At 43.7% G+C, this 27,431-nt stretch overlaps 1 protein-coding gene across 1 annotated transcript in view; it reads right to left on the reverse strand.

The window, feature by feature from the left end:
* The window catches only part of SNAPC4 (small nuclear RNA activating complex polypeptide 4), a 676,731-nt gene that overhangs the window by 574,493 nt on the left and 74,807 nt on the right, over window positions 1-27,431 (reverse strand). The window contains exons 3-4 of the mRNA XM_069609574.1: window positions 15,645-15,685; window positions 10,264-10,422 (exon numbers count right to left, since the gene is read on the reverse strand). Of these exons, the coding sequence (XP_069465675.1) occupies window positions 10,264-10,422; window positions 15,645-15,685 (200 nt within the window). The remainder of the gene's footprint in view (window positions 1-10,263; window positions 10,423-15,644; window positions 15,686-27,431) is intronic.

Here is a 27,431-nt window from a genome sequence, read left to right on the forward strand (position 1 = left end):
ACAAGATCCTGGAGCAGACCCCAGCCTCTAGGGCAATCTCCTTTCTCCAACGCTTTCGCCGGCTACAAACAGCCTCGAGTGATGCCCCCAGAGCCACCATGCCCGCAGGCAGAGACCTCCCCTCCGCAGCACTTACCAAGGACGATCTCAAGGACATCCTCCAGGAGATCAAAGCAGTTGGCACGGATATACAGGCCTCAATAGTAGATCTCAGGGGGAGAGTGGATACCCTGGAGGAAAAAATTGAAGGTATGGAAAATAACCACCTCCAGACAGACCTGCTGGATATGAAATACGAGGCGAGGCTAACAGACCTAGAAATAAGAGAGGAGGACATCATTTGGAAGATGGACGACTTAGAAAACAAAGAGCGGCGAAATGATTTGCGCATTATGGCCGTGACCCAGGAGAGAGTTGAGACAGTGGCCGACGTGGGGAGAAAAGTCCAAGGTTTGATAAACCAACTCTTCACGTTGGAGGGGGGCAAGGAAGTCCAGCTTGAAAGAGCGCATCGAGGTGGAGGGGGTTCTGAGGGAGGCCCAAGGACCATCGTAGTGCGCTTCCTCCGCTATAGAGAAAAAATTGAGGATTTGGTGAAGGCAAAAAGGCTGGGAAGCTTCATCTTTGAAGGGGATACAATCAGGATCTACCAAGATCTATAAACCCTCACGCTCACCCGCAGAAGAGAGTGCCGTCCGCTCACCCAGTGGCTCACCAGCCAAGACATAAAATATAGGTGGTCCTTCCCATTCGCCCTATCCTTCGAATGAGCGGGGGTAGACTACAGAGTGATCAGCGGCAAGGAAGCCTCGCAAGTGCTCCAAGTGCTTAAGGGAGACACCCCGGACCAGGGAATCGGGGTGGGCACCCTGGCATCGTCATGTATTGTAAACCTAATAAACAGAAGTTAAAAAAAAAAAAAAAGAAGAAATCAGGAGAGAACCGGAGGGCCCCTGGTCCACTAAGAAGAAGACAAAGGGCAGAAGAAAATTCAAGAAACCAAACACCCCGACGTCGGAGGCTGGAGAGGACTAGGAGAATACAGACTAATTATCATGGAGTGCAAGAACAGCAGTTAAGCAACCGCGGCCGGGGACACAGATTCCAACAATAGATCTGCGGTGTATGGTCATGCTTTCACCCTGGTGGCTTGCCCGTTGGCAGGCGTCATGAACAGGGGAGGGAGAAGGAAGCGGTGAGGGGAGGGAGTTGGGGTTAGGGGTTCTCGGGCTCAGTATTTATCCAGCTTCAAGAGGGAACAGGGCAGCCCCTACAGGACCGGGAACATAATGAACACAAGGCAAAGAATCAATGGCAGACAATGAGAGAAAGGGTCGGGTCGAGACACTCAGGTTAGGCTCCCTCAATGTCAAGGGGCTTAACTCCCCAACAAAGCGATCTCTTCTGGGGAGGGAAATGAAGAACGCGGGAGTAGATGTTCTTTTTGTGCAAGAGACCAGAACAGTGAGGGGGGGGGAAGAAGAGGGCCATCCCAGGAACGCATGTGAGCCAGACCTTTTGGGCGTCCGGCCATACAAAGAGAGGCGAAGTTGGTATCTTACTTCACAGGAACCAAAAATTAACAGAGGTAACCCGGTGGGGAAGGGAGGATGGGAGAGCCATGGTGGTGTCGGGGCAAGTTGCATAACTCCAGAATTACATTAGCAGCCATATATTGCCCCAACGTGGGTCAGATGGAATTCATTCAAGAAGCCTTGGAAAAGGTGATGGCCAAAGCGGAAGGGCTCCTTCTCCTGGGTGGGGATTTCATTATGTGGGCGGACCGGGAGTTAGACCATAGAGGGAAGACCATCCCCACAGGCAGTAGAGGGGGGGGATGACTGCATCGGGTGTCCGGGACCTAATGTGGGAGCAGAGGTTGGTGGACATTTCGAGGGAGCTACACCCAATCGGAAAGGGATATACCTTCTATTCCGCAGTCCATGGCACCAGAACGAGAATAGATTATGTATTCACGGATCACCAGTACATGAGCAGAATAGACGCCTACGAGATCCGCCCGGTCAGCTGGTCGGACCACGACCTGGTCTGGTCAGACATCAGCATATCAGGCTTGAAACCCAGGGAATCCCTATGGAGATGTAACGATTTCCTACTAAGGGATGCAGTTTTTAAGGAGGAGATGACAGCGGCGATCAGAGAATATTTCGAATTAAACGATACTGGAGAAGTGAACCAGGAAACTGTATGGGAGGCGGCGAAGGCAACCTGGAGGGGTAGACTGATTAGTGAAGGGGCCTCCAAAAAGAGGGCTAGGACCCTCCTGGCTCACAGGTTGAGGTCAGAGATACTTACTCTGCAATGGTCCGAAGGAAAAGAGGAGGAAGAGAAGGAGAGGTATCTGGGCATAGCGAGAGGGAAGAGACAAGAACCGAGGGAACTGGAGATGGGTAAAATTGTAGCGGGACTTCAACACCTGCGTCAGAGATATTATGAAAAAGGAGACAAGGCCGTCGCCATGTTGACAGCTAAACTTTGTGGCCAGAGGGCGGACAGATGGGTGGCAAGAATTGCGAGTCGTGAAGAGGGGGAAAGATCAGACCCGGAAGGCATAGCATAGGAATTCGACAGCTTCTATGAGACCCTGTACGGGAGGGAAGAGGAGGTAGAGAAGGAAGCACTCGAGGCATATCTTAGTGGGGTCACCCTCCCAGTCCTTGGAACCCCAGAATCTTCAGCCCTAGACGCTCCGATAACAGAGGAGGAGGTGCTCAAAGCAATATCGGCCTGAAGCTGGGCAGGGCCCCAGGGGAGGATGGGTTTACCGCAGGCTTCTACAAGGCCTTCTCGGGGCAACTGGTGGGGTTCTTAACAGGCCTATTCTCTAACATAATGACAACCCTGTCCTTTGGCAAAGCACTAATCACAGTGATTCCAACGGAAGGGAAGGATCCGTCAGACTGCCGGTCCTACAGACCAATCTCGCTCCTGAACGTGGATGCAAAACTATTCACCAGGATCATCGCCACGAGGCTGGAGGGCCATATGCTGGGGTTAATCCACTCTGACCAGGTGGGCTTTATACAGGGGGCAGACACCCTACGTAAAACTCTGCATGTCATGAGGGAGGCAGCACCGAGGGGGGAGAACCTGGTCCTGCTGTCTATCAATGCCGAAAAAGCATTCGACCGGGTGGACTGGGGGTTCTTACATGGGGTACTCGAGAAGCTGGGCTTCAGAATGAGGATCAGGCAAGCCATCAAGGCTTTATTCATATCCCCATCAGCTAGAGTCATGGTTAATGGGCACCTGTCACGTATCTTTAGCCTCCAAAGAGGGACGAGGCAGGGCTGTCCCCTCTCCCCGCTCCTCTTCGCCATGACCATGGAGATACTCGCAGAATACCTCAGAGGTTCTCCGATGGTAAGGGGTATTGACGTGGCAGACCGTACCTTCAAATACAGCCTTTATGCAGACGATATTTTGCTGCACCTGAGGGAGCCCACTAGGTCTGTCCCAGCCGCCTTACAGGTTATTGAACTGGTTGGTCGCTTTTCAGGCTTCAAGGTAAACTTAGGCAAGTCAATGATTTTTCCCTTTGCACCAGACATGGATAGAAATGTGGCAGAACTAACCCCCCCTGGGCCTCCAAATCTGCACGGATGGAATAAAATACCTGGGGATCAATATTGTTAGACCCAATGAGGAATTGAGCCAGGCAAACTATCCCCCACTGTTCGATAAGCTGTTCAGGGACATGGAGGGTTGGGGAAATAAGCAAATCTCATGGATGGGAAGAATAAATGCCATAAAAATGAATCTGCACCCTAGGGTGTTGTTGTAGGTCTTCCAGATGCTCCCTCTGGAGGCTCCAGAGACGTACCTCAGAGGAGCCAAAAAGCGCATAACGAAATTCATATGGCAGGGCAAGAGAACCAGAATAGGATACGAGACCCTCACCCTCCCCAAAGAAAGAGGAGGGGTCACCCTCCCAGATTTGCTTACCTACCACAGAGCGGCACAACTCAGGGTGCTAGCCCCTCACCTCAGAGAAGACCCCAACAAACAATGGGTCTACCTCAAAAACTTTTACCTACCCCAGGTCACAGTATGCAAATGGTTATGGTTCCCATTGCAAAAGCTCCCAAAAATAATTAGGGACCACCCAATACTAGGAACAATGTGGAAAGCACTAGCAGGGAAGGGAAATAGGGAGAAAGTGACCACATGGCCTTCACCACTGAGCCATATCTGGTCCACACCAGTGATAGAGGAAATCCCAGGCCATGAACATTACCAGTCCTGGTTCGACGCTGGACTTTGTAGGGACGGCCAGCTGGTGAGGGAGGACACTTTCATAACTATCCAGGAGCTCGAGGAGGCACTGGGAATTGGCAGACTCTCCCCGCTCCTATACTTTGAAGGGAATCCTAATGAAGCCGAGACTAAAGCCATGCATACAAAGAAGCCTTACCCCGGGGCGAAAAAGAAGTGGGCCCCTTGATAGCTTGGAGGCAATTGGTGACCTCGATGGCAAACCCTCACCAGGTCACTCATGCAACGGAAGACTCAGACTAATTGACAGGTACTGAGATACCTGAGAATGTTCATGTAGATGGCACGGATGTAACGACATGAGTTTATGAGGAGGGAGGGGGGAGGACGAAGGAGAACATTGTATAATGTGATGTTGATACTGACTATGAACGTCCTAATTGGTTGTAATGTTTGGTGTGTTTGTTCAAAATAATAAAAATTGTTTAAAAAAAAAAAAATAAAAAGGCTTACCCCAGTTGAAAAAATCCTAGATTCCCACAAAGAAATGAAAGGACTCATCTCCCTCCTCTATGGAGCACTCTTGACCCCCCGGGAGGGAACAACCAAAAGTCTTAGAAGGAAATGGGAAAGGGACTTGGGCTGTGCTATCGGGGATGGTCTCTGGGGGAGGAATCTGTAGCAGGGCATTCAAGACCTCGATCTCATGCCAATACAAGACCAATGCCATCAAACTTCTCCATAGGTGGCAGTATGACCCGATCACCCTCTCTAGGATGTTCCCGGATGTTGTCCCTGTGTGTTGGCACGGATGTGGAGAAAAAGCCACTATTGGCACATGTGGTGGTCATGTAAAAAAAGTCCAAGCTTACTGGTCGGAAGTGCTTAGCTGGCTCAAGGGGGAGGGGGTTTACCCACAAGACCCAATTCTGCTAATATTTGGATTACAGCAAAGGGACGAACGCTGGGAGAAACTCCCTGATCTGACACACTGACTACTGTTGGCAGCCAGAGCCTCACGGGCTAGGACATGGAAGAGAGCAGCCCTTCCTACGAGGAAAGAATGGGTGGCAGTGGCCAAGGACATCTACTTTATGGATAGACTAACGGCTGCGATACAGGGCTCAAGTGCGCAGATAGAGATCGACTAGCAGCAATTCACAGAGGTGTTTGTCAACACGGAAGACACGCCCGGAGGGCAACATGGGCCCTCGACCCGGCCCGAAACCGGCCTCAGCATAGAACACATTGTACCTGGCTAAGGGGAGTCGATTAAACACTGATGGTCATAAACCCGGTCGGCGCTGCCCAAAGAGGATAACCATGTACAAGCGGATCCTGTGTCCCGACAAAATGGGTTTGGGGGCAGGGGGGAGGGTGGGTGAATACGTCAGAGATATATGGCTTTTTGCTGAAATTGTTATGGGTATGTGCCCAAAGTTTATGTTTTGAATAAGCTCTTTGTTGGCTCGAAAAAAGCAATAAAAATTGAATTTAACAAAAGAAAAAGTGGTGCTCAGAGTACCCGCCCAATGAGAGTTTTTCCAGCATCCTCCTGGGTCCAGAGACCTTCCCATTGCACTTTAACACCATGTCCAGTGTTGGGGAGAATTCACATTTCTGTGCCAATTCCCTTCAACCTTAGAGACCCCCAGCTGTTTTGCTGGACTGTAGGACTTTTCATTTTTATCCTGGAACGAGTGAGACCCTTTTCTCATTGTCTCATGTATTTTTGATCTGATCTGGAGTCTGTGTTTCTTTTGGTTTTGGAGTCTGCCAAACTCCACAGGACTCTACCTTTTGTAATGTGACACATAGCACCTACAGTGCAGTGTCACAGAGAAGGCCTTTGGATTTCTCATAAGGTTTTTAATACCTTCTATTGGGTAAACTACTGTTCCCAAGAGTAGTAAAGTGAAATTGACTTTACTTACCTGTTTTTCCTATGTAGGTCCAGTACACCCCATCTTATGTGAAAGTACTGGGGGGTTACTTAGTAGCCCCTTTTCCTACTTACTCATGTAACATTTATTATGTTACCCTCATTACAATTAATGGCTGGTGGCAGTGGTTTCATATTTCTACCATTGTGCGTTTTACCGCAGACTGAATCTTCAGCTGCAGTAATGCACCCATGTGTGCCCATTTTGTCAAAATGGCCTGGTCTTCTTTTTTCACGATTTCTTGCCTGTGAGGTCTTTCTTGGGTTTTACTCTGCGTGCCAAAGCAGGTTTAACCCTTTCGTTCTTTTTACCTTTGGTGGGCCTCAATGCTGAAACCCACCTCCGGCTCCAGTGTGTCTGGCAGGGCAGGAAGCGAGGTAGGTGCCCGAAACTCCCTGTCTCTAATCTCCTCGATTACCAGAATGCACCCAGAGGCAATTGGCTGGCTGGCTTGTAGGACAGCCAGCCTGCTGTGTGAGTGACAGCTAGGCTGTGCATGAATGGGAGAAACCTGCATAAAAGGCGAGGTCTCTTGAACAGAAGGCATAGTCGACCACTGGACGAAACATCCGAAGAAAGAAACTGGAAGAGAAACTTGCTGCACCCTCCTGGACTGTTGGTTTGACAGTTGAAGCCCTGCTGCAGTGCCGAATCTCCAACTTCGTATCGACTAGAAAAGCCCGGAACAGATTACTTCTTCCCTTCGGTTAGTGGTACCAACTGACCCCAAGACTAACTTGACTGGAAACCCTCTCCGTGCTGGCTGTACTTCCTTGCTGCTGCTGGAACCGAGTGCCAGGGGTCAGGAACACCAGAATCGAGTGCATCATCTTTAAGCCGGACCAGACCTTCAGAATGCTCCAGGAGGACCCTCCCGCAGCAGTACGACCCAAGCCTGAGCCACCTCAACAGAGTGCTGGACCACAGAATCAAGGGACGCCCACCAAGTGTCCAAGAACTGCAGTGGTGCTATTGACCGGTAGCTGAAACCGCAAAGTGCGGCTGATCTGAAGAGAGCCCGTAGCCGCCGCTGACCTTCAAACTATAGTGCAGGAGTCCTATAGAGGTCCTGCGTCTTGTCCCCATGACTGAGGCCCAGGAACCAGGATCTGCAAGACTGCAACCAGAACAGAAGCCAGCTGGATCCTCTTCTTCAAACCTAAGGTACTGTCTTGACTGAAGGGTCACTTACCTCTTTTTGTCTGTAGCTTGCTTGTTCTCACTGGAGACTTGCAGTAACTGCTTTTTGCAGAGTTCCTGCCAGCTCTGCCATTCACAAGCCTTACAGCTTGTGGCGTAACAGTGATTCTTTTTCTACAAACTCTCTAAATAACATTGTACAAGACTTGTGTGCTATTTGAAAGACGTGCCTCAGCTCCCTAGACATTGTTCAAATTGACTTTGGCTGTCCTGGCTCCCTGCAGACTCTTCTGACCCAATGACTTTGGTTTTAACTGTCCCTCATAGGTGGTGCATATGTTTAACTTGTATTGCTGGGAAAGGTCTAACCTAGACTTCATTGGAAAATTGCATAGTGAAATATGGAAGTAGCATTGAATTGTCTGAAAAGAAAAAAAGTCCTTGTAAAAATCGTTAAAATCTTTTCGATTAAAGTCAAGTATAAAAATAAAAAGTGTTCACATGCTCTAAGAATCTGTTAACCTTTTTCATTCACTAACCTTTTCCTTTTCCACAACCTCAGTATTGTATTAAGTGTCAAAAGTGATCTATCAATGTCCACAGTGCCCTAGCAATTGAAGTCACCTCAGTGTGTAGGAAGTGTGTGTGTGACATCCCAAAAGGGTATCTACTTGCTTAACCTGAAGCCGAGGAAGTGTTTTTGAAGTGTATTTTAATTGGTGCATATTGCCCTTTCTAAAGAAGGCTTATTTAAAACTGACTGTTAAATAAATAGGTATTTTACTAGAAATCCTTCAGTATAAGTGTTATTTGGATACTTGTAATTATGAATCTCAGTGTTGCATCTCTACAGCTCACATGTACTCCACTTGAGAGAAGTCTGGCTGCTCAGTCACTCAACCAACTAGTGTAGTACAGGCCTCTACCAATAGGTGGGTTACCTATTACCATGAAGACAAGGCTGGTGTAGTCTCCCACAGGGTTACTACATACAATCTTGCCTAACATCCAGCTCTACCATCTGCTTTTCTTTTGCTAGCAAAGATGGTGCACAATGCAGCAACTGCAAGATTATTAGATAGTGAACATGGACCTGTATGCTCCTGCACTTAGTCTGTATCTTCTTTCAAAATCAACTGTGCCTTTCACTTTCCACTCCCCCTGCTGGAAAAGGTGTGGGCAAAATGATGGGTGCATGCCAATCACCTCACTCTCGCCTCTCTTTTGTGGATACTTTTACAAGGAGTGGGAGAGGTGGCAAGCAAAAGGTGATACAGGGTACATTTAAATGGTCATAATCACTATCATTGGGGAAGCACATAAAAAAAAGAAATGTTAATTGTCTTATAATAACAAATTGGTAAAATTGAAAGGTCAAACTACAGTAAATTACACTATATGATACAAAATAAACTACAGAAACATTTCTGACCTAAAAACAGCATGAAAAATAAAACTTTATTTCCCAGTGGCGTATCCTTTACCAGTCTACCTTTGCCTCAGAATTTGCCAGTCTCAACAGTGAGATGTAATCTCACTATACAGATCAGCCACATGTTTTAAGAGTATACAATGTGTAATTTATATTGTTTTAAGATTTGCAGGTGCTGGATGCTTGTACTTAATTAGGAGTTTGTGAAAATGTGAGTTCACGCTCAACTGTGTTTTAGGGGCATTGTGTAATTCCTGTTTTAGTGTGTTCTTTCAAATGAGAACAATTTATTTTGCTGATTAACATTTTTTTTTCCAGCAGCTACAAAGTACTGCCCATGTCAATAATATACCGGCTAAATGGCAACGTTACTTGCTGGTTAGTGGCAATCCAGCAGCTAAAATCAGCAGATAGTGCCTCTAAACCTTTTAGCAAAATAATGTGTACTAAGTATCCTAAATCAGGCCATGACTGCCACACAATGACACCACAAAATGAAACATTGAAATATGAACCTACAAAACACCTGCAATAAAACGGGCTACTTAATGTTGTCAAGGCAATAACCAAAACTAGAATAAGGTTTGAAAAGCACCTTCATAATTGAAAAAACCCAACAAAATCGCAGAAGCGGGCTCTGGTGTGCAGTGAATTGTGCATTGCGTGTCTGTTTGACATCATTCATGGTCTCAAATTAAGGGTGCACAACGTATTACACATCAAAGAAGATAAAGAGATCTTAACGAATTCAAAGAATATTCAAATACAAAATAACACAGTAGAATAAATAACAAAAGCATACATACATATTAAAAAATCAAACAAAAGCGGTGCCGAGTTTAGTATGCAAAAATGATTCTGTGATATTTTAACAAAGTATATACCCAAACCGGCATACGGATTGAAACACCATGGCTATGGCTGTGAAGGAGTTTTCCATGTGGTGAAAGCCATATGATAAACATGCCCAATTATGAAGCAATCACTGCACCTTTGAAGAAATCATAGTAAATTTCCCTTGACGTTTAACAAATTCTCAAAATAAGACAAGAACCAAACACGTGGAACCATCATTCCCCTCTGGAGGTGCATCCTCAAAATATTCTCTGGTAAATCTATGGTCGGAATCTACAAATTAATTGTGGGTGGCCGTCCTGGTTGGTCCTACCTCCCCAGGATGCAGTGGAAGGGATTATGGAGGAATCTTCTAACTTGCCTTGAAGATAGGGATGAAATGTAACTGGTTTTATGACAAATACTGTTGAGGAATTGGGAGATTTCTCGATTGGCCAATCCACTTCTGCTGCCCCTGAGAGATTGGTAATTTGGTGTGTGTAAATATGTCCACCTTCTTACTGAACTGAAACAGAAGCGGACATCTGGAGGCAATTCTATTTTCTGTGGGAATCCACAGACAGGCAGAGCTGGCATCAGTGGGAGGAGTTGAAGTAAAGCCCCTAACACAGTGTTAATCAAACGGTGTTGTCCATTTACAAAATGAGATGTCCTTACCTGTCGCTCCTTATTCCGAGCGAGCAATAGGATCACTTCCTGTATCTTTTCCTCAATCACCTCTTGATACACAAGGTTTATCTGCAAACATGTTTCAGGACTTGCAGGGAAATTTGGATCAATCTCATCGTCAGTCTTCCACTCCTCTCTCTCCCCCTCCTGAGTGCCAATCAATGAGAAAACATATCTTGTTTGTGTCATAGTAAAAAGATGCCTCATGGCGATATCTTGCCTACCATTCGCCCTTATTCCCTGTAACCACACAAAACAAACTTATATGTTTGTTCTCTCCACAGTTCGCATTGAGTTAAATGATGTTGCAATAAATAATGGTGAAAACAGATACCTTTAAGGTTGAAATACATTTAGAAATACATTTTATTACAATAAATTAAGGAGGGCTTCCAGCCAACCCCACCCAAGCTGTTTGATGCACACGTAGTAAAGATTATGCTTTCAAAAAGTACACATACAGCTACTGGACACCACCATTTCTTCTAGGTTGTTTTTCCAATTGATGAGATGACAATATTCTAGAAATTGCTGACAGACTTTCAGCATGCCCCTTTGCGTGCCTCTTGTGTTAAGCAGCACGCTTAAACTCTGCATGTTGGCTCTATAATATCACCACGGGAGGAGTAGAGGATGATGGGGAGAAAGAAGTGAGGGGGCCCTCAGGTTCCTCACACTGACCAGAATACAAAGGGGCATTTACAATGGATCAATATTAGTTAAAGATGGCTGCCACTGCATACACTTGCCGCAGTGTTGGGATCCCAGTGATTTACTCCCCCATTTGAGTGCATTTAATCATTGTGCAAAACGGTTCTTGCTGTTGCGATTTGGTAATGTTTTCCGGTTGGACCAAGGAAAACATCCTTTTGCACCTGAAATATCTTTAAAATAGTTTAAACAATTTAAAAATCTTTAGGAATATATTGCTGTGCACTCCAATTTCGATCATTTGCAAGGCCTATTGTGACATAGGTATATAATTCCCAAGTTTTCCTGACCAACAACCTTAATTTCCACCCCTGCGAAAGAGAGATTAATGCAACTACGAACAGTATTAAGAAAAGATCAGTGACCCAATATTTGGAAAGAGAGATTGATACAAATACAAACAGCGCTAAGAAAGGGGGGGGTGACCAAATATTTGACAAGAGGAGTTGATACAAATAAGAACTTTGCTAAGAAACGGTCAGTGACCCAATACTGGAGAGGCATTATTTCTTGGATGAAAGAAAGTGAGTGGAGAACGGAAAAGCCCTGGCAGGATAGTGAACCGGCACTGTGCGAGTCTGGGACCTTCACCAAAGAAACAGAGTGGTGATATCCTGGCTGGATATCCTGGCTGGAAAGTAAGCTAGGAGTAAAGAAGAGAAGTAAACCTAAAACTCAGTGAGAACGAATACAAAAGGGAAGACCCATACCCCTTTTAAGGATCAGTAACAATGTTGCAAATACCCTGGCAGGAGAGTACACCAGGGGTAGAAAAAGGAACAGTGAATGGAAAAAGGGAAGGACCATAACCCTTATTAAACTAATAGACATACAGAGTGTGAGAAACTGAACATTCAAAAGAACTGCATGCTTAAAGGAAACTCAAGGGAAGACTCATCCCACTGGAGTAAACCTTGAACTGTATTGACATACTGAATGGTGAAAACAGAAGAAACAAAAAAGGCATAGAGTTATTTTTCTTAAAACTGTGTAAGCATAATAAGTAAAGAACTTCAAGGGAGAAGTTGTCCCCCTTGAAACTGTGAAGTGAAATATTGTATAAAGAAAGAGGCGCAAGGGGCGAGCCCTATGAAACAGTGGAACATTATTTAACCTTTTTTTCCGGAAGTACCGGACAAACAGTGACAGACCAGAAGAAACACTAAGCTTTAATTCCTTTTCTTTTCTGCACTTTGGAACTTTATGTTTGGAACTTTGAAAGACAGCTATAAGTGCATAACTTACAGAAATCCCCTTGTTCACATTATTTTGAGTTTAGACTGTAAGGGTCGGTTGAGGGTTTTTGGACACAGGACGGAGGACGCTCTTTGGTTTAACATCCTGACAGAGATGTTCATTAGTTTTGCTGAGGCAGGGAAACCCAGTCATAGATGTAGGGACAGGTAGGATTCCCCCAACCCCTCTTATTATTTTGACAATTATTTTGACAATAAAGGTCCTATTTCATACTGAAACATGTTACTGTGTCCGAGTCTTACTCTTGATCCCTTATGCCATCATGTTGTCTCGGGAGGATATCTCAGCGGCAACATGCTCGCCTTGGAAGCAAGATGACACGGAGCCACACAGGTTCGATCCCCGGGTCCGCACTTAGAAACCTCTGGGTATTAAGCGCGTTATAAATAACCTATCATATCATATTCAAGTTCCCTCCTCTGGACATGCAGTACAAAATGTCCCGAAAATGCTAATTTTGTCTGTACATCACATAGACTTGTCTAAGTCACTTACATTGTGCATAAATTCACATGTAATAAAAGGAAATGTATATAAATTACCAAAAATGAATATGTTATGCATAGGAGTAAACATAAACTACCCCGAGTAGATACTCAAATGTTCCTTTTTTTTGTCACTTTGCCCCATTCTGATGATTGACCGGATCTCGTCACTTCTCCCCAGAGGTGAGCCCTTCCCTATGAGGCTAGGGAGGTGAGGCCACTATCCAACATTCCCCGTAAGGGTGGTAGAAAGTGAGAGGACCTCATAGGGAGAGACTCCAATCAGGGGGATAAGGACTCCCATCCCATGAAAGACCTTCCTAAATCCTTGTTCCCAGAAACTATGGCCCTATTAACACCTTCTCCCTCCCAACCTGAAACTACTACTGCGTGTTATTGTGAAGTCTCTACTATCTCATCTGTAAGAACAGAAAGGACTGAAATGAAGAAGAACCAAGGAAACATACAAAACAGTAGAAGGGAGTACCAAAGAACTGTGAGGAGGTGGCCACTAGGAGGCATGAAAATAACTTCAGAGACATTGAGGGCAAACACTGATACTATGCTGGGGTGGTCCCAACGATATGAAGTAAAGACAGAGGAAGGACTAAATGTGTTTGCGAGCAGGAAGAGAATCTGGCATCTGTCCTGCAGGGCCCAGGAAATTCAAACCTGGCTGAAGCCTCGAGAGACAGTCAGTCTCGGAAGAAGAGGCTGAAAAGAACCACATGAGCTGGAGCAAACCCAACTCACTACAGAAGCAAGAAGAATCCAGCTGCGGCATGGCCTCTCTGATGTGGACCGTGTGCTCCATAAAACACTCTGAGAATGCTGCAGCAATGGCTCTGTAGAGCCAATCAGACCAAAGAGGAGAAAAGCAGGAATACACGCTGAACGCATACAGAACCAACAGCAACCTGAGATCCCGGGAAGAACCGGTAACGCTCCCCAGTGAAGATACCCAGATACCCAAGAGTCAAGTATTCCTCGGGAGCGATTTCCCTCATCACAGTAGTGATACTCAGATAACCAAGAGCCAAGTATTCCTCAGCAGTGATCTCCCTCATCACAGTGGTTATACGAAAAACCATACATCTCAAGAGTGCCTCTGGAGTGAACTCCCTTGCCACAATGGGAACCCCATCATAACGATACCAATAATCCAACAACTGTCAGGGAGTAATCTCCCCAATACGTAAGATATAAAAAGTTCTGACAAAGTTCCAGCAATTAGAAGAAGAGTTGATAAAGCCTTAACTCTGTTGTTTGCAACTCCTTTGGGGAGGAGGGGGGGAATAATGAGCATTCTAAAACATGCACAAAAAACTATCAAGGAACAGTCTTAAAAACTCTTCCAGATAAGGCAGTCATTCTCCTGGTCTTGGTGTATTTGCTAACTCAGATCCTGGTACAAGAGACTGCTGTTAAGTCAGTCTAAGACTGAATTGTTTCACCGGGAGAAGAGATCCATTCTCCTGGTGGCTTTGATAAGAAGTTCATTGAATCCCTTTTTGGTTTATTTCTTAGTGGTAGGGATAGAGTAGTTGCTTTGGACAGAGGATGGTATATTGGTTTTTGACTTACATCCTGACTAGCACCGGAGTTATTCTGTGTTGAGGTAGGGAAAACCCCTCTAGAAATAGGGAGAGAAGAGGTTCTTTTCTTTAGTTTGAATAAAAGTCTATAGCCAAAATGATAACACCATGTCAGCCTCCTTTCTCCATCTCACCACACATTGTGCTGGTGAAAAGGATGCTGTAATTTAGATCAAAGTTATTCAGAGACAAAAGCCACATGCACTTCAGTCTGTGCAAACACTGCTTGAAAACCAACACTATGCAAGATTACTTCTTAGTGTGCCAACAGCAAGAAATTAATTTTGCAGAATGTTTACCTAATACTTCCAGACATGTTACTATATGTTGTTACGCCTTCCTAGTTCTTTGCAAAACCTTTCTGCCGCTCTAAAATCTTAATAGACAACTGCATGACTTACATTGTTACTGGTTGAAAACAGATAACACTGATAAATGATTCTTTGATTGCCTAACTCTTTGGAGGGAAATCACATGCGCGAGGTATATATATATTTAACAAATATGCTTTAATTACTGAGAATTTAGAAATAAAGAAAACACATAGGATGATTCATGAAGCTCTCCATGTGCTCTCTCAAATTTTCAATTCCCCACTATCCCCAACTTAAACTTGTTCAGAAATGCTTTCGTATGATTACATTTGTTACTGAACCCAAGTATCTCCAAAAAAGATTTGTAGATGATTTTGCAATGCTAATTTACAAAAGGAGTATATTAAGAAGGCTTCAAAGTTAGTCTGGTGAAATGCATCAGGTACGCCGGATGTTGAAACAGGCCAACATGGTTTTTGTGAGGAAGAATTTAAACCACAAAACATTTTCTAAAAGCATTTGTTTTAAAATAAAGAAATTAATGGTTTCCAAAAACATATGGATAACAAGATAAGAACTAAAAAAGTAAAAATTATGCACAGCTCAACATTGGTTATAGAAAGGAATATTTGTAAACTGCAAATAAACCAACATACAAACTGAGAAAAACCAAATGGTGCGGCATATATTTGGAATTAAAATGAAAAACAAAATTTGGGGAAGAGGGATAAAAGCTGGACTGATGAGTGCTAAAACTTCAACCGCTTCATTACTGTATGGGGGTTAATGTAGACTGGTAGAAAAAATTATTGAATAAATGATTTTCAAGATTTTTGCCCATTTATTGAAAGCAACACACTTTGCTCATTAAACCTAGATTTGTGCAAACAGGCTGCAAATTCTAGCTTTTAAGAACCTCAACAAAAGACCGCATTTACAGTTTTGTAAGAAGGATATTTTATTTCTTGAAAGATAATACATATTAAAAGAAATCTACTATTCATTACCATGACAGACGATGCATCTGAACCTTCATCTTCAAGAACATCTGTTTTAAATAAAAACACAAGTTATTGATCAAATCTGTGCCAAAGGTTAAATACTTACAATCGTGTTGATTGAATAAACATATTAATGAAGGTCAATTAAAGAGGTGACATGTGTTCAGTCTATTCTGCCACATAGAACCAAGGGGATGTGTCCCACCTAAATCAGCTTTAGTGACTAAGGCTCAGCCAGAATGCACACGTGTTCCATTGCCATTACATAAGACAGAAGTCTGCAACTTTTGGCTTTGCAGATATTTTGGATTTCAACTCCCGTCAGCCCTAGCCAGTCCTCAATGATGAGGGATCATGCAAGTTAGAGTTCAAAACATCTAGCGAACCGCAGGTTGCAGGACCCTGGCTTGATTTTTGTATATGAAGGATTTGGAATGCATTCTCAATGTTGACGTGTCTGACTTCGAAGGGCAGACACTTGATCATCGTGCATGCAGTAGATCATTAAAATATTAAACAAAAAATATAAGCACTCTAATATAGTCATATGTTAGTGTATCCTACAACAAATAAGCTAAAACAGATATACATCTATTAGGAAAATAAATTAAAAATATTAGCAGGAAGATGCATTGCATATTATAGTGTTTGATTATCTCTGGCACAATCTGTCGTACTGCAAGGATTGTCACATGTCCTTCATAGGCGCCTGCATAATGCACTGCCCTTGGGAGGTTCCATGTTTAGGATCTTGGAACACCCGAACACTAGCCAATAAGGCTCCTCAGAGGTACTAAGGGAAACCAGATTTCCCTAAGCAGCTGTAATGTTTCACAAACGGGTAAAATGTACAGTATTTTTTCACCCAAGTTATGTTATGTTTCTATTGTGTGATGCTTTACGAAAGTTAAAATACCTTTCTCAAATATTTTCTTTAAATATAAAAAGAAAGCTAACTTTATACAACTGTTTTTTACATACAGAACATTACCAAGTTTATACATTCATTCAAATTATATAAAAATTATTAAGAGGAAAATGATTCTGCTAACAAACTGTATACTTCAAAACAAGTCTAATTAATGCTAAATTTTGATAAACCTGGTTCCCTTTAATTAATCAATAAAAGATATTCAGTTTCAATGTATTTCTACTAATACACATTTAAAAGCAGAAAACGTTATCTTTTTCGTCTGTTCGCATTCTAATATTAGATGTTTAATCATCTCATAGTTTTCCTTAAATGTACACAACCTAGAATATCTTAGATTCCTATCAAACAATTCTAGGATCCGTCACTTCCAAAGAGGGAAGTAAATTGAATCTAAAACACATATAAACACATCTATACCTATAATTAGGAAATTTCGTAAAATATTTAAGTAAAAATACAAATTTAAAATTCTGTTTCACATATTGTTGATAACTTTCCATTATTTTTTAGTCAAACACCCATCAAATTCATAGTTTCTTTTTTACCACATTTTTTGAATTCAAAGGTTTATCTCCACTACACACAATCTCAGCTAACCGCTTTCTACGTTCAACAACAAATTCAGAACTTTAGAGGATTCCTTTTCTAGCTACAAATAATGTTTAATTGGCTGTAAAATGTGTACGTAATGTCCTCCACTTCACTAACATTTTTAATTATGGTATTTCTAATGCATTCTGAATTATTACCATAGGGACCGAAGGGTAAATGGAGCGTCTTCCTCCATAAACAAACTTCTATTCCCTCTACTAACATTTTTTAGGTGGCAAACCCTAAGGACATGTATCAAGCTCTGTATCATCTTCATTTCATGACAGTTTATTAGAAGAACAGATTACCAGTGATAACATCTTTACGTCAGTATCCTCATTTGAGCTGTAAATCAGGGATCTTTTTTTTACTTCTGTCAGGATTAGTCAGGCGAGTACAAAGACAGCGAATATGGCAAGGGAAATGTGCACTAAATTACACAGTGAAAGGCTTTGAATTAAACTACGTGCACACAGGAACAACGGCTCATGTATGCTAGAACCCAGGAGTGCAAATAGAGTGTGACAACAATACCAATATATGAAAAGGGATGTGGGGTAAGCACCTGACCGCGAGGAAAGTCGGCAAGCGCCTTACTCCCAATTGCTGTTACAGGTACTGACGGCGCTAAACCCACGTGGAGGGCAAGCAATGACAGGATCTGTGAACTAACACTCTTGATGGTATTAAATAAGGGAACTAAAGAACAGTACTCACGAGGACGAGATAAACCTCTTGAATGTCAGCTAGCCCACGAATCCTGTTGATGAAACTGGGACCCAGAAAGGCTATAACAGCAATGGGAGGAAAACTAAATACCTAAGTTGGAATAGTGTTTACAAATTAGTGAGGAAAACATAAGCATTCACACAGGAGCTAGCTACAACCGCACACCACACCTAATAATCAAATGGGAAATAAATGCAGAAGTGCAATGGAAAACATGGAATGGATCCCAATAGAAAGTAAGGATCAGGAGCAGGGAAAAACGAAATAACCAATGCAAACTTCTCCCTACCCCTCCAAGGAAAAGACAGGAAGCTAATCTAAGAGGAAGGCTAAGGCATACGGGTTTACAGCAGCAAAGGACAGAGTCAAAGAAATATAGAACACAGACAAACTAGGCTGCATCTAAAAGGGGAAAGCACTGAGAAATGCTGCCTGCAAACAGAGGAAGACAAAAAGGGAATCAAGGGAGCAAAAATCAATTAGCGCATGAATCCGAAATTCAGGGCGGAGGAACAAGAAAACAGGAACTAGGAACTAGGTACAAAGGCAAGGAACAAGGAACAAGGGACTAGTCACAACAGGAACACTGCAAACGATGACCAGCGCTGGACTGAAGTAAGACTGAGGCTTTTAAAGCTGCTTAACGAGCACACGCCTCAGGTGTGCTGATTGCTGCACCTGCAGCCACAGCTGTTGCCTATCCTCCACCCAACCTTGTCCTGCAAGGGTGGAGGTGGAGCAGTGGGCCAGGCATTCTGGGAAGCATAGTCATTTGGTTAAAGAAGCATGCTGGCTGCCAAAAACCTGGAATGGATCCGGAAGGGAAGTAGCTTGGAAAATAGGGATTTAGCGCTCCCAATTCATCACAGCACCGTAGCATAAGGTTCGGAGGAAAGGTCCAGTAGGGAATATACCCCAAATCATGCCCCCAAGTGGTGGGAACGGGAGCGAAGGGAGCGAGTCGTGAGAGTATACCCCCTCCTACGGCCGTCTTCGGGTACCCGCCACCCGCACGAGACATCTTCTTTCCATGATGGGAGTGCTTTTTCTTTGGAGGTGGCACTGATGGAAATGGTGGCTTCTGGTGAGGAAGAGACTCATGGTTCGAAGAAAGGCATGAAGGACTTGCAGGACCTGAAGCAGAGTTGGAAGGTCCAGGAAGCTCAGTCACTGGAAGTGGACCCTTATAAGTCTTTGAGGAGGGAGGCAGGCTGGTGCAACATGCCTTAGACAATGGTAGAAGCCCTGTTAGCCTTTCTGCCGAGAGTGGACATGCGGGAGGTGAGGAAATTGCTGGCTCAGATTTTCTTCTGTCATCCATCTGGGAAAAGGCTTGTGGTTGAAAGTGACTAAGGTTTGACTGCACATGTTCTACGCCTTGGAGACCTGAAAGTCCAATGGGTTGTACAAGGCTGGTACTCCTGGTGACAGTCGTGTAACCACCTTGTTGCACGTGGGATACAACAGCAGGGACGTTTGGCATACTGATAGGAGTGATAGACGCAGTACTTGGTATTTTAGGCACACTCGCAGAATGAGCAATAACAGACACATTTTGAACTGCAGCAGTCATTCCCTTCCTTTGGCTACTAGCACCCAACTGGTGCTTCTTGGCGGAATTCTGTTGCACAAGTCCTGTAGGTAATACGCCGGTCTGCACCACCCCCTGTGCACACCCAGGTGAGTGGTTCTGACTCACCACTTGGTCCAGCTTGATGACTCTGAAGCGGGAGCTGGCAAAAGTCTCAAACTCTGATGCTGCATTTTTAGGAGGCTCTGATGCTAAAGTGAAGCAGTTGGGAGAATCGTCTTGTGGAAAAGGCAGGCATTCTGGTGCTCCTCCTGAAGCAAAAGAAAGGCAAGCTAGACGTTCATCGACAGTAAATGGTTGGGATTCAGGAGGAATCGCTGGAGCAGAAGAAAATACAGCAGGATCTGATGGTGTAGACAGGTATACCTCTGATATTGGCAGCGAGGCTAAGCAGGATACAGGCGTCTCATGAACTGAAGGCAAATACTCAGTATACTCCGGGACTGAAGACATGCACTTTTGATGGATTACCGGAGGCTCTAAAGCTGAAGGATGATCTGCAGGATGAGTCACTGTAGCTGAAGACAGGCAGGCCAGGGGAAACCTTGAGGCTGAAGGCATGCAAGCTGAAGCAATCTCGGTTGCTGGATACAAACATGTCCAGGTCTTTGGGACTGGCTCTTGAGTAAATGGCAGACACGGCAGCAGATCATTGGTTGAAGACACGTGTGCCAAAGATGACTGCAGGGCTGTGGATTGGATCATAGAAGAGTCAATGGTTGTAGGAGGACAGACAGAAGTCTCAGAAGTTGACAGACACATTGGTGGCTCAGGAATGGAGGGCACCTTTAGGGCAGTAGACTCCTTGGCACCAGTAACCAAAGACTGAGCTGTACCCTTGCAGTCCCTTTCTTTAGTGGGTGACACAGAGTCTCTTTCTTTGTAGAAGTCAAAATCAACCAGTGGAATCACCATAGTAAAGTCTCTGTTAATCAGGATTTCGTCAATTGTCCATTCCTCTGTTTTAGCTTCTGAAAGAGGCAGATTAACAATCAACAGTTCAGGAATCGCCTGCCGGTTTTTTGGTTCTGTATACTGTGGAATGAGTCCATCAGAACATGAAATCTGTACTGTCTCTGACTGTTCGTATTGATCAGAATTGGCAGAAGGAAGAGTGAACCCAGAGGTAACATCGTTTTCCACATCAGCTTTAACATCTACTTCAGTCTCAGCAGCTGTATCAAGAGCAGGGCCTAAGCCTACTGTAGTGACTGAATCTGTGTATGCCACCATTGGGGATTGTGTTTGGAAATCAGAAGCTTGTATGTGTGCTAGCTCAGAATTATGACAAACTGCTACACAGGAAATTTTAGGTAAAGGAGTGGCTTGTAAATCTCCAGCTAACTGCAATCCCTGATAAACAGCAGAACAATTGTTAGAAACTGTGCCCAGATTAAGCGCTGTGCTAGACGTAAGACCTTCACTCCCAATAGATCTAACATATTGACAAATATCATGGTTTACCAAAGTCTCTGCACTCAGGGGCTGAACAGTGTTCACTTCCTCAACATCAACAGATAAAGTCTGAGGTGTATTCAGTAAAGAGTGCAAGGTTTTATTCTCCTCTTGTAAAGAAATGTATTCTTGTCTTAACTCCTCAAGCTTAGCTCTTAGCATGCCCTGCATTAACTGTACATCACTATCAGTAGGCACAGGGGGAGGCATAGTGGCAACAGGGCTGGATCCTGCACTAGCAATCTGGATGTGCACCAATTGTACATTGTCCTCTACTGCTTGCAGGTTCTGTGATTTATAGTTTCTCTTACCAACTTGGTCTGTGTTTCCCTTAAGCAAACTATTGACATTAGACCTCTTGGCATTAGGGACTACAGTATGTACCTGTGCAAAGGAGTATGCTTTAGACTGAGGGTAGAAAACAGAAGTTATGCAAGGAACCCCTCCATTCTTTATGTTTGTACCATGAAACTGTTCTATCTGAGGTGAAGCACAACTGGAATCATGGGGTTCAACAACAGAGGTACTCTTGTATAATAAGTCTAACAGTGTTTTGTTTTCTGCGGCTAAGGCTTGCGCTGACATAGAATCGGGATCAAAACAAAAGATAGAACTAGGATCAGGCAATGTAGGATGTGCCATCCTATGGGAAAAATACTTTGCACGTAAATGCCCATTCGTGACAAGGAGTTCATTTAAGTCAGGACTAGTGATTTGATTGTCACAGGTAAATGTAGGGGAAGCTTTCTGTACAAACTTGTTAGAGGCCTTGCTGCCTTTCTTTCTTAAACTTGCCATATTCAATGGGAATTTTGGGCTGGTCATTCTGTCAGGATTAGTCAGGCGAGTACAAAGACAGCGAATATGGCAAGGGAAATGTGCACTAAATTACACAGTGAAAGGCTTTGAATTAAACTACGTGCACACAGGAACAACGACTCATGTATGCTAGAACCCAGGAGTGCAAATAGAGTGTGACAACAATACCAATATATGAAAAGGGATGTGGGGTAAGCACCTGACCGCGAGGAAAGTCGGCAAGCGCCTTACCCCCCAATTGCTGTTACAGGTACTGACGGCGCTAAACCCACGTGGAGGGCAAGCAATGACAGGATCTGTGAACTAACACTCTTGATGGTATTAAATAAGGGAACTAAAGAACAGTACTCACGAGGACGAGATAAACCTCTTGAATGTCAGCTAGCCCACGAATCCTGTTGATGAAACTGGGACCCAGAAAGGCTATAACAGCAATGGGAGGAAAACTAAATACCTAAATTGGAATAGTGTTTACAAATTAGTGAGGAAAACATAAGCATTCACACAGGAGCTAGCTACAACCGCACACCACACCTAATAATCAAATGGGAAATAAATGCAGAAGTGCAATGGAAAACATGGAATGGATCCCAATAGAAAGTAAGGATCAGGAGCAGGGAAAAACGAAATAACCAATGCAAACTTCTCCCTACCCCTCCAAGGAAAAGACAGGAAGCTAATCTAAGAGGAAGGCTAAGGCATACGGGTTTACAGCAGCAAAGGACAGAGTCAAAGAAATATAGAACACAGACAAACTGGGCTGCATCTAAAAGGGGAAAGCACTGAGAAATGCTGCCTGCAAACAGAGGAAGACAAAAAGGGAATCAAGGGAGCAAAAATCAATTAGCGCATGAATCCGAAATTCAGGGCGGAGGAACAAGAAAACAGGAACTAGGAACTAGGTACAAAGGCAAGGAACAAGGAACAAGGCACAAGTCACAACAGGAACACTGCAAACGATGACCAGCGCTGGACTGAAGTAAGACTGAGGCTTTTAAAGCTGCTTAACGAGCACACGCCTCAGGTGTGCTGATTGCTGCACCTGCAGCCACAGCTGTTGCCTATCCTCCACCCAACCTTGTCCTGCAAGGGTGGAGGTGGAGCAGTGGGCCAGGCATTCTGTGAAGCATAGTCATTTGGTTAAAGAAGCATGCTGGCTGCCAAAAACCTGGAATGGATCCGGAAGGGAAGTAGCTTGGAAAATAGGGATTTAGCGCTCCCAATTCATCACAGCACCGTAGCATAAGGTTCGGAGGAAAGGTCCAGTAGGGAATATACCCCAAATCATGCCCCCAAGTGGTGGGAACGGGAGCGAAGGGAGCGAGTCGTGACAACTTCATATAGGAAAACCACGTTTCCATTCATTCACTGTATAAAATGTGTTACTTTCTTCTTGCTATGAAAATAATAACAAGTGATTTGCAAATCGTTTTTTTGTCACTTAAAGGGTAATATTAGTATCCAGATTGCGGTGTAGCCTCACAGCAGAATCAAGGATAATCATACTGTCAGCCTATGCAAGCTAATTTATGCAAGTATCTCCTAATTTTAGAGAAAAAAACTCAGTCTTTTTAAGATCATAATTCAGTACTAATAAATATAAATTAAATAAACATGACGCCAAGGCTCACTCTGGTCTTAATCTAAAGATGTCACGATTTCCCTGGATAGTAATCCACAATTATTTACTCTCACTTGGATGACTTCATTGGTATATAAAATCATTATAACGTTAACATCCTTATCATTTTTAATGAACCATTATTTATACCTCACATTTTTTAATTTTCTCCAAAGACGGCTCTATCAATGCGATCGAAAGCATTAACAAATCTGTACAAGCAGAATATCCCCAGGCTTGTTTTTCCAACAGGTTAAAAATAAAATCTTTGAATGTGGTCCCCAAAATATTTCCTGAGCCCAATTCGATATTTTGTAGTATTCCATTCTTCTCTATCAAATATACCAAATCTTCCAATAAAACACTGGCTAAAATCGCATTGCATGAACGTAACAGTGCTATTAGCAGGTACATTTCAGTCTTCAGACAATCATCCTTTTTAAATATTGGTACAATGTAGCACTTGTGCCATGTCTTTGGTAGTAAGGAGGTTATTTTATAGGATTTAATAACAGTTATAGTAAGACAGCCCAGAGCTTAAATTCCCCTTTAGGGTTAAGTTTGACAAAACGTCTGGTCCCACAGCAGTAGAATGCTTTAATGTATGTATTCTTTCTTCAATAGTTCTCTTTCTTCAATAGCTCCCATTTCAAAACATCCCTCCCATGACAACAAATCTGCAATTATTAAGTATGTATTTCCCTTATTTATCCATCATACAAGCATTGAAAAATGAGCAATTCATGCAGATTCCAATATAGGATTGGTTAGAGCACATAACTGAGTTCCATTCATATTATTTATATATTTTCAAGAATCCGCTGACTGTTGGAATCTGAAAAATCTACATCATAGCCTCATTGGGCCTCATTACGAGGAAGGCGGCCACGTAATGAACGGTGCCGGTAAGGGACTGGCACCGTTCATGACGGGCCACCACATTACGGGTCTGCTCGCGGGTGGAGGTAAGGACGCCTGGTACAGACTAGACGTCCTAAGCGGCACCCGCAAGCAGACCAATAATGTACTCTTATTACATTTATTACCAGTAATACAGCGTACATTTTATTGACAAACAACATACTCATGAGGAGTTCAGATGGACAGTGCTGCTAACGGTACAAGGGGCAAATCAACATATTAAAAGCAGGATTTTGTTGTAAAAAGAGCAAAGGCTCATCTTTTTGACACAAAGTGACACCAGGGGCCTCAATGAGGCGATCGAATGGCATAGAATGTAAGTACTAGGCCCGACTAGTGATATTCATTTTTTTTAAAACATCATGCAAGTCAGGGTATTCTAACGCTGACATTTGGTTGCCTTAATTCGAGACAGCCCTAAATGTGCACAGTATGGCACCCTAGTGGGTTTCAGTGACAGCTAATTTTCATTTGAAAGCTGATGAACGGCTCAAGAGAGGTTAGGGTGGTAACCATGTGCCTGCTGACCTCGATTGAAAATGAGTGTTTGTTTTCCCATGCACAGGCATTTTTACTATGTGCACTGAGGGTTTCCAAGAAGGAGGCATTGATGTGAGAGAAGCGGACTAGTCGTTATTCAAAATGGCCGACCTTTGTCCAATCCTATGGTACTATTCTATGATGGTGGCCATCCGAAATGTTTTGGCGCCAAAACGTGTCTCTACAGGCAGTAGAGAGGCCTACCTAAAGGCCCAGTAAGTAGTAACCAATCTAGGACTCATTTTGCGAGACCGGCTGGAGGCTGTAGATGGCGAGTGGAAATAACTAAGGAGACTGAACCCCTAAAATTGCCCAGGTAAGAATGGAAGGGTGTCCTTAGCATAGCGGTGTGTTTTGAATAATTGGGTAGGTTTTCTAAACATTGAATGAGGAATATTTAATTTAAGTGAAGAGAACCTTAGGAAATTGGTGCACTGATTAAATTGACTTATTAGAAAGCTTAGGACTAGCCCTGTTTTAGCACCAAAGAGGAAGGATTATAACTATAGAAGTAATTCCTTAAGGGTCACCCATTTTTAATACGGTGTGTCTTTCACCCTGTAGAGCTGAATGTAACAAGAGTTGTCCCTGGGCCGCTGTAGCGACTTAAATCCTTTGGACAAGCCTCCCCAGAAAGGGTTTTAAGACGATTGGTGACCCTGACCCGCATGGGCACACTCTGCTTCTGTGAAATGGGCACTTACCCATAGGTAAGATCTTGAGCCTCGGATGTGTAGGTGGATGAAGACCCATAGTAATTCTAAGAATGATAATGAAAGATGCATCCTTATAAGATAAGAGTACCTTAATAAAGAAAAATCAATTATAATTTTTGAACAGACGGAATAACCAGTTTCTGGTAGTTTTGTGGTCTTTAAACCTTGCCAAATTGCAATAAAGTAGCAGGATAATTCTGGCATGAGGAAAATGACAATTTTAACTAGTACCCCCGTCTGTAACTGACTTACGGGTTTTGGTGAAGAAAAAACGGATTTCCCAGTAACTAGTCCATAATTGGACATAGAACCCGATGGAGGTCTGTTCACTCCAAGCCGGAAGTATAAAGGGACTCCAAGTATGCCGTATTACGCTTCTCAGCTGTTGCTCTTTCCGCAGCGGTTGGGGTATATTCCTGCTTTTTGTTTACTTCCTGTATCCTGGACCTGGCTTCGGTCTTTCTGGATTGCTACCTGTTTTTTTTCCTCGGATTTGGCGCCTTGTTTGTACTGGATTGATTCCTTGAACTACTGTGACTCTGGCTAACGGAAGATGGATTACTTTGTGTCTTACATTTGGATTCTGGTGCTCTGGATATTAACCTTTTGCTTTGCCTTGCCTTTGGACTACCCTGGACTACCTTGATCCCCATCAGAATACCTCTCCTGTCCCCTACTATCCTACGGTGGCACCCCATTGCTGTCTTGGTTTGGCGACAACCCTGTTGACCCAATTTCTGTCTCCACCACGACATCTTATAGAAAACAAGGGGGGAACCAATTGACATCTGTTCTTTCTTCGGTCTCCCTACTGGTAGGTGCCTCTACATTTCCTGCTTTTGGTTTATGACAGAGTGAAACCGTTTTTGTTTAACCTTAACGTGCCTGTTTTGCCTTGCAGTCATCTGGGACCCAGAGTTTGCTGTTCCTGCCACCTGTGGCCTCAATAACCGGTCAGTGAGTCCATTGATTCCTCTCTGACTGGTGCTTGGGGACGGAGGTACTTTAATCTACGTGGACCTCAGATCTTGACAGAAACAAGCTCTGAGGAAGCATCTATCAGCAAAAACCCTACCTCCTCCCATACCACCTTTATTGCTGGTCCATACAGAAGAGGCGAGTTGGAGGACTCTCCGCCTAAAGACAAAGATATTAGTCCAACACTCCAAGCTATGATGGACCTATCCATGTATTCAATTGAAGATCTAGATTTTTAACCGATGACAGAGGAAGTGACCATGGGGATCACTGTTCAAAAGCAAACGGACGGCAACTCTACTCAATCACCATCTAGAGACACTCAGTCTCTGCGCTTCCTAACCCTCTCAGAGAAAAGAAAGAAAGAATCAAACAAATCAAACGTCAGATATCTAAGTGATTCTCCAAATCCATCAGCTGTGAAATCTACAGGCTAACTCCATCAAACACAAAATAGCCAAGATCAAAAGCGTAGGATAGTCTCTTCAACCATACCAAAAACCTCTAACCCTGGTTGAGATTATCTAGAAAGACGAAAGATTCCTGCCAGTGAACAGCCTTCAATTCGAAATAGAGACACAATCATAAAACGTTTAGTGGATCAAAGATCGTCCAAGGACAAATTTGTACAGTCACATACTCCCAGGCCAATCTCTACGAGAACAAAAACCTCTGAAGCTGCAGGGAATCCTTGATAAGGATGACAATTTCATACTCAATAGAAGAAAGGTGATGGAACTGCCGCATTGCATCCCAACCCTAAGACAACCGACTTCACAAAATCTGAAGATCATTGAATTCGGAGACGAACAGCATTCTAACTCGATCTTCATACATATTACTTCGCCGGTGGTCAAGGATATGCTGATTGAAGCAGCAGAAAGCCTCCTAATTTTGG

The sequence above is a fragment of the Ambystoma mexicanum genome, chromosome 8 (genome assembly GCF_040938575.1).
Source record: "Ambystoma mexicanum isolate Mex_15411 chromosome 8, UKY_AmexF1_1, whole genome shotgun sequence".
In the NCBI taxonomy this organism is placed as follows: Eukaryota; Metazoa; Chordata; class Amphibia; order Caudata; family Ambystomatidae; genus Ambystoma; species Ambystoma mexicanum.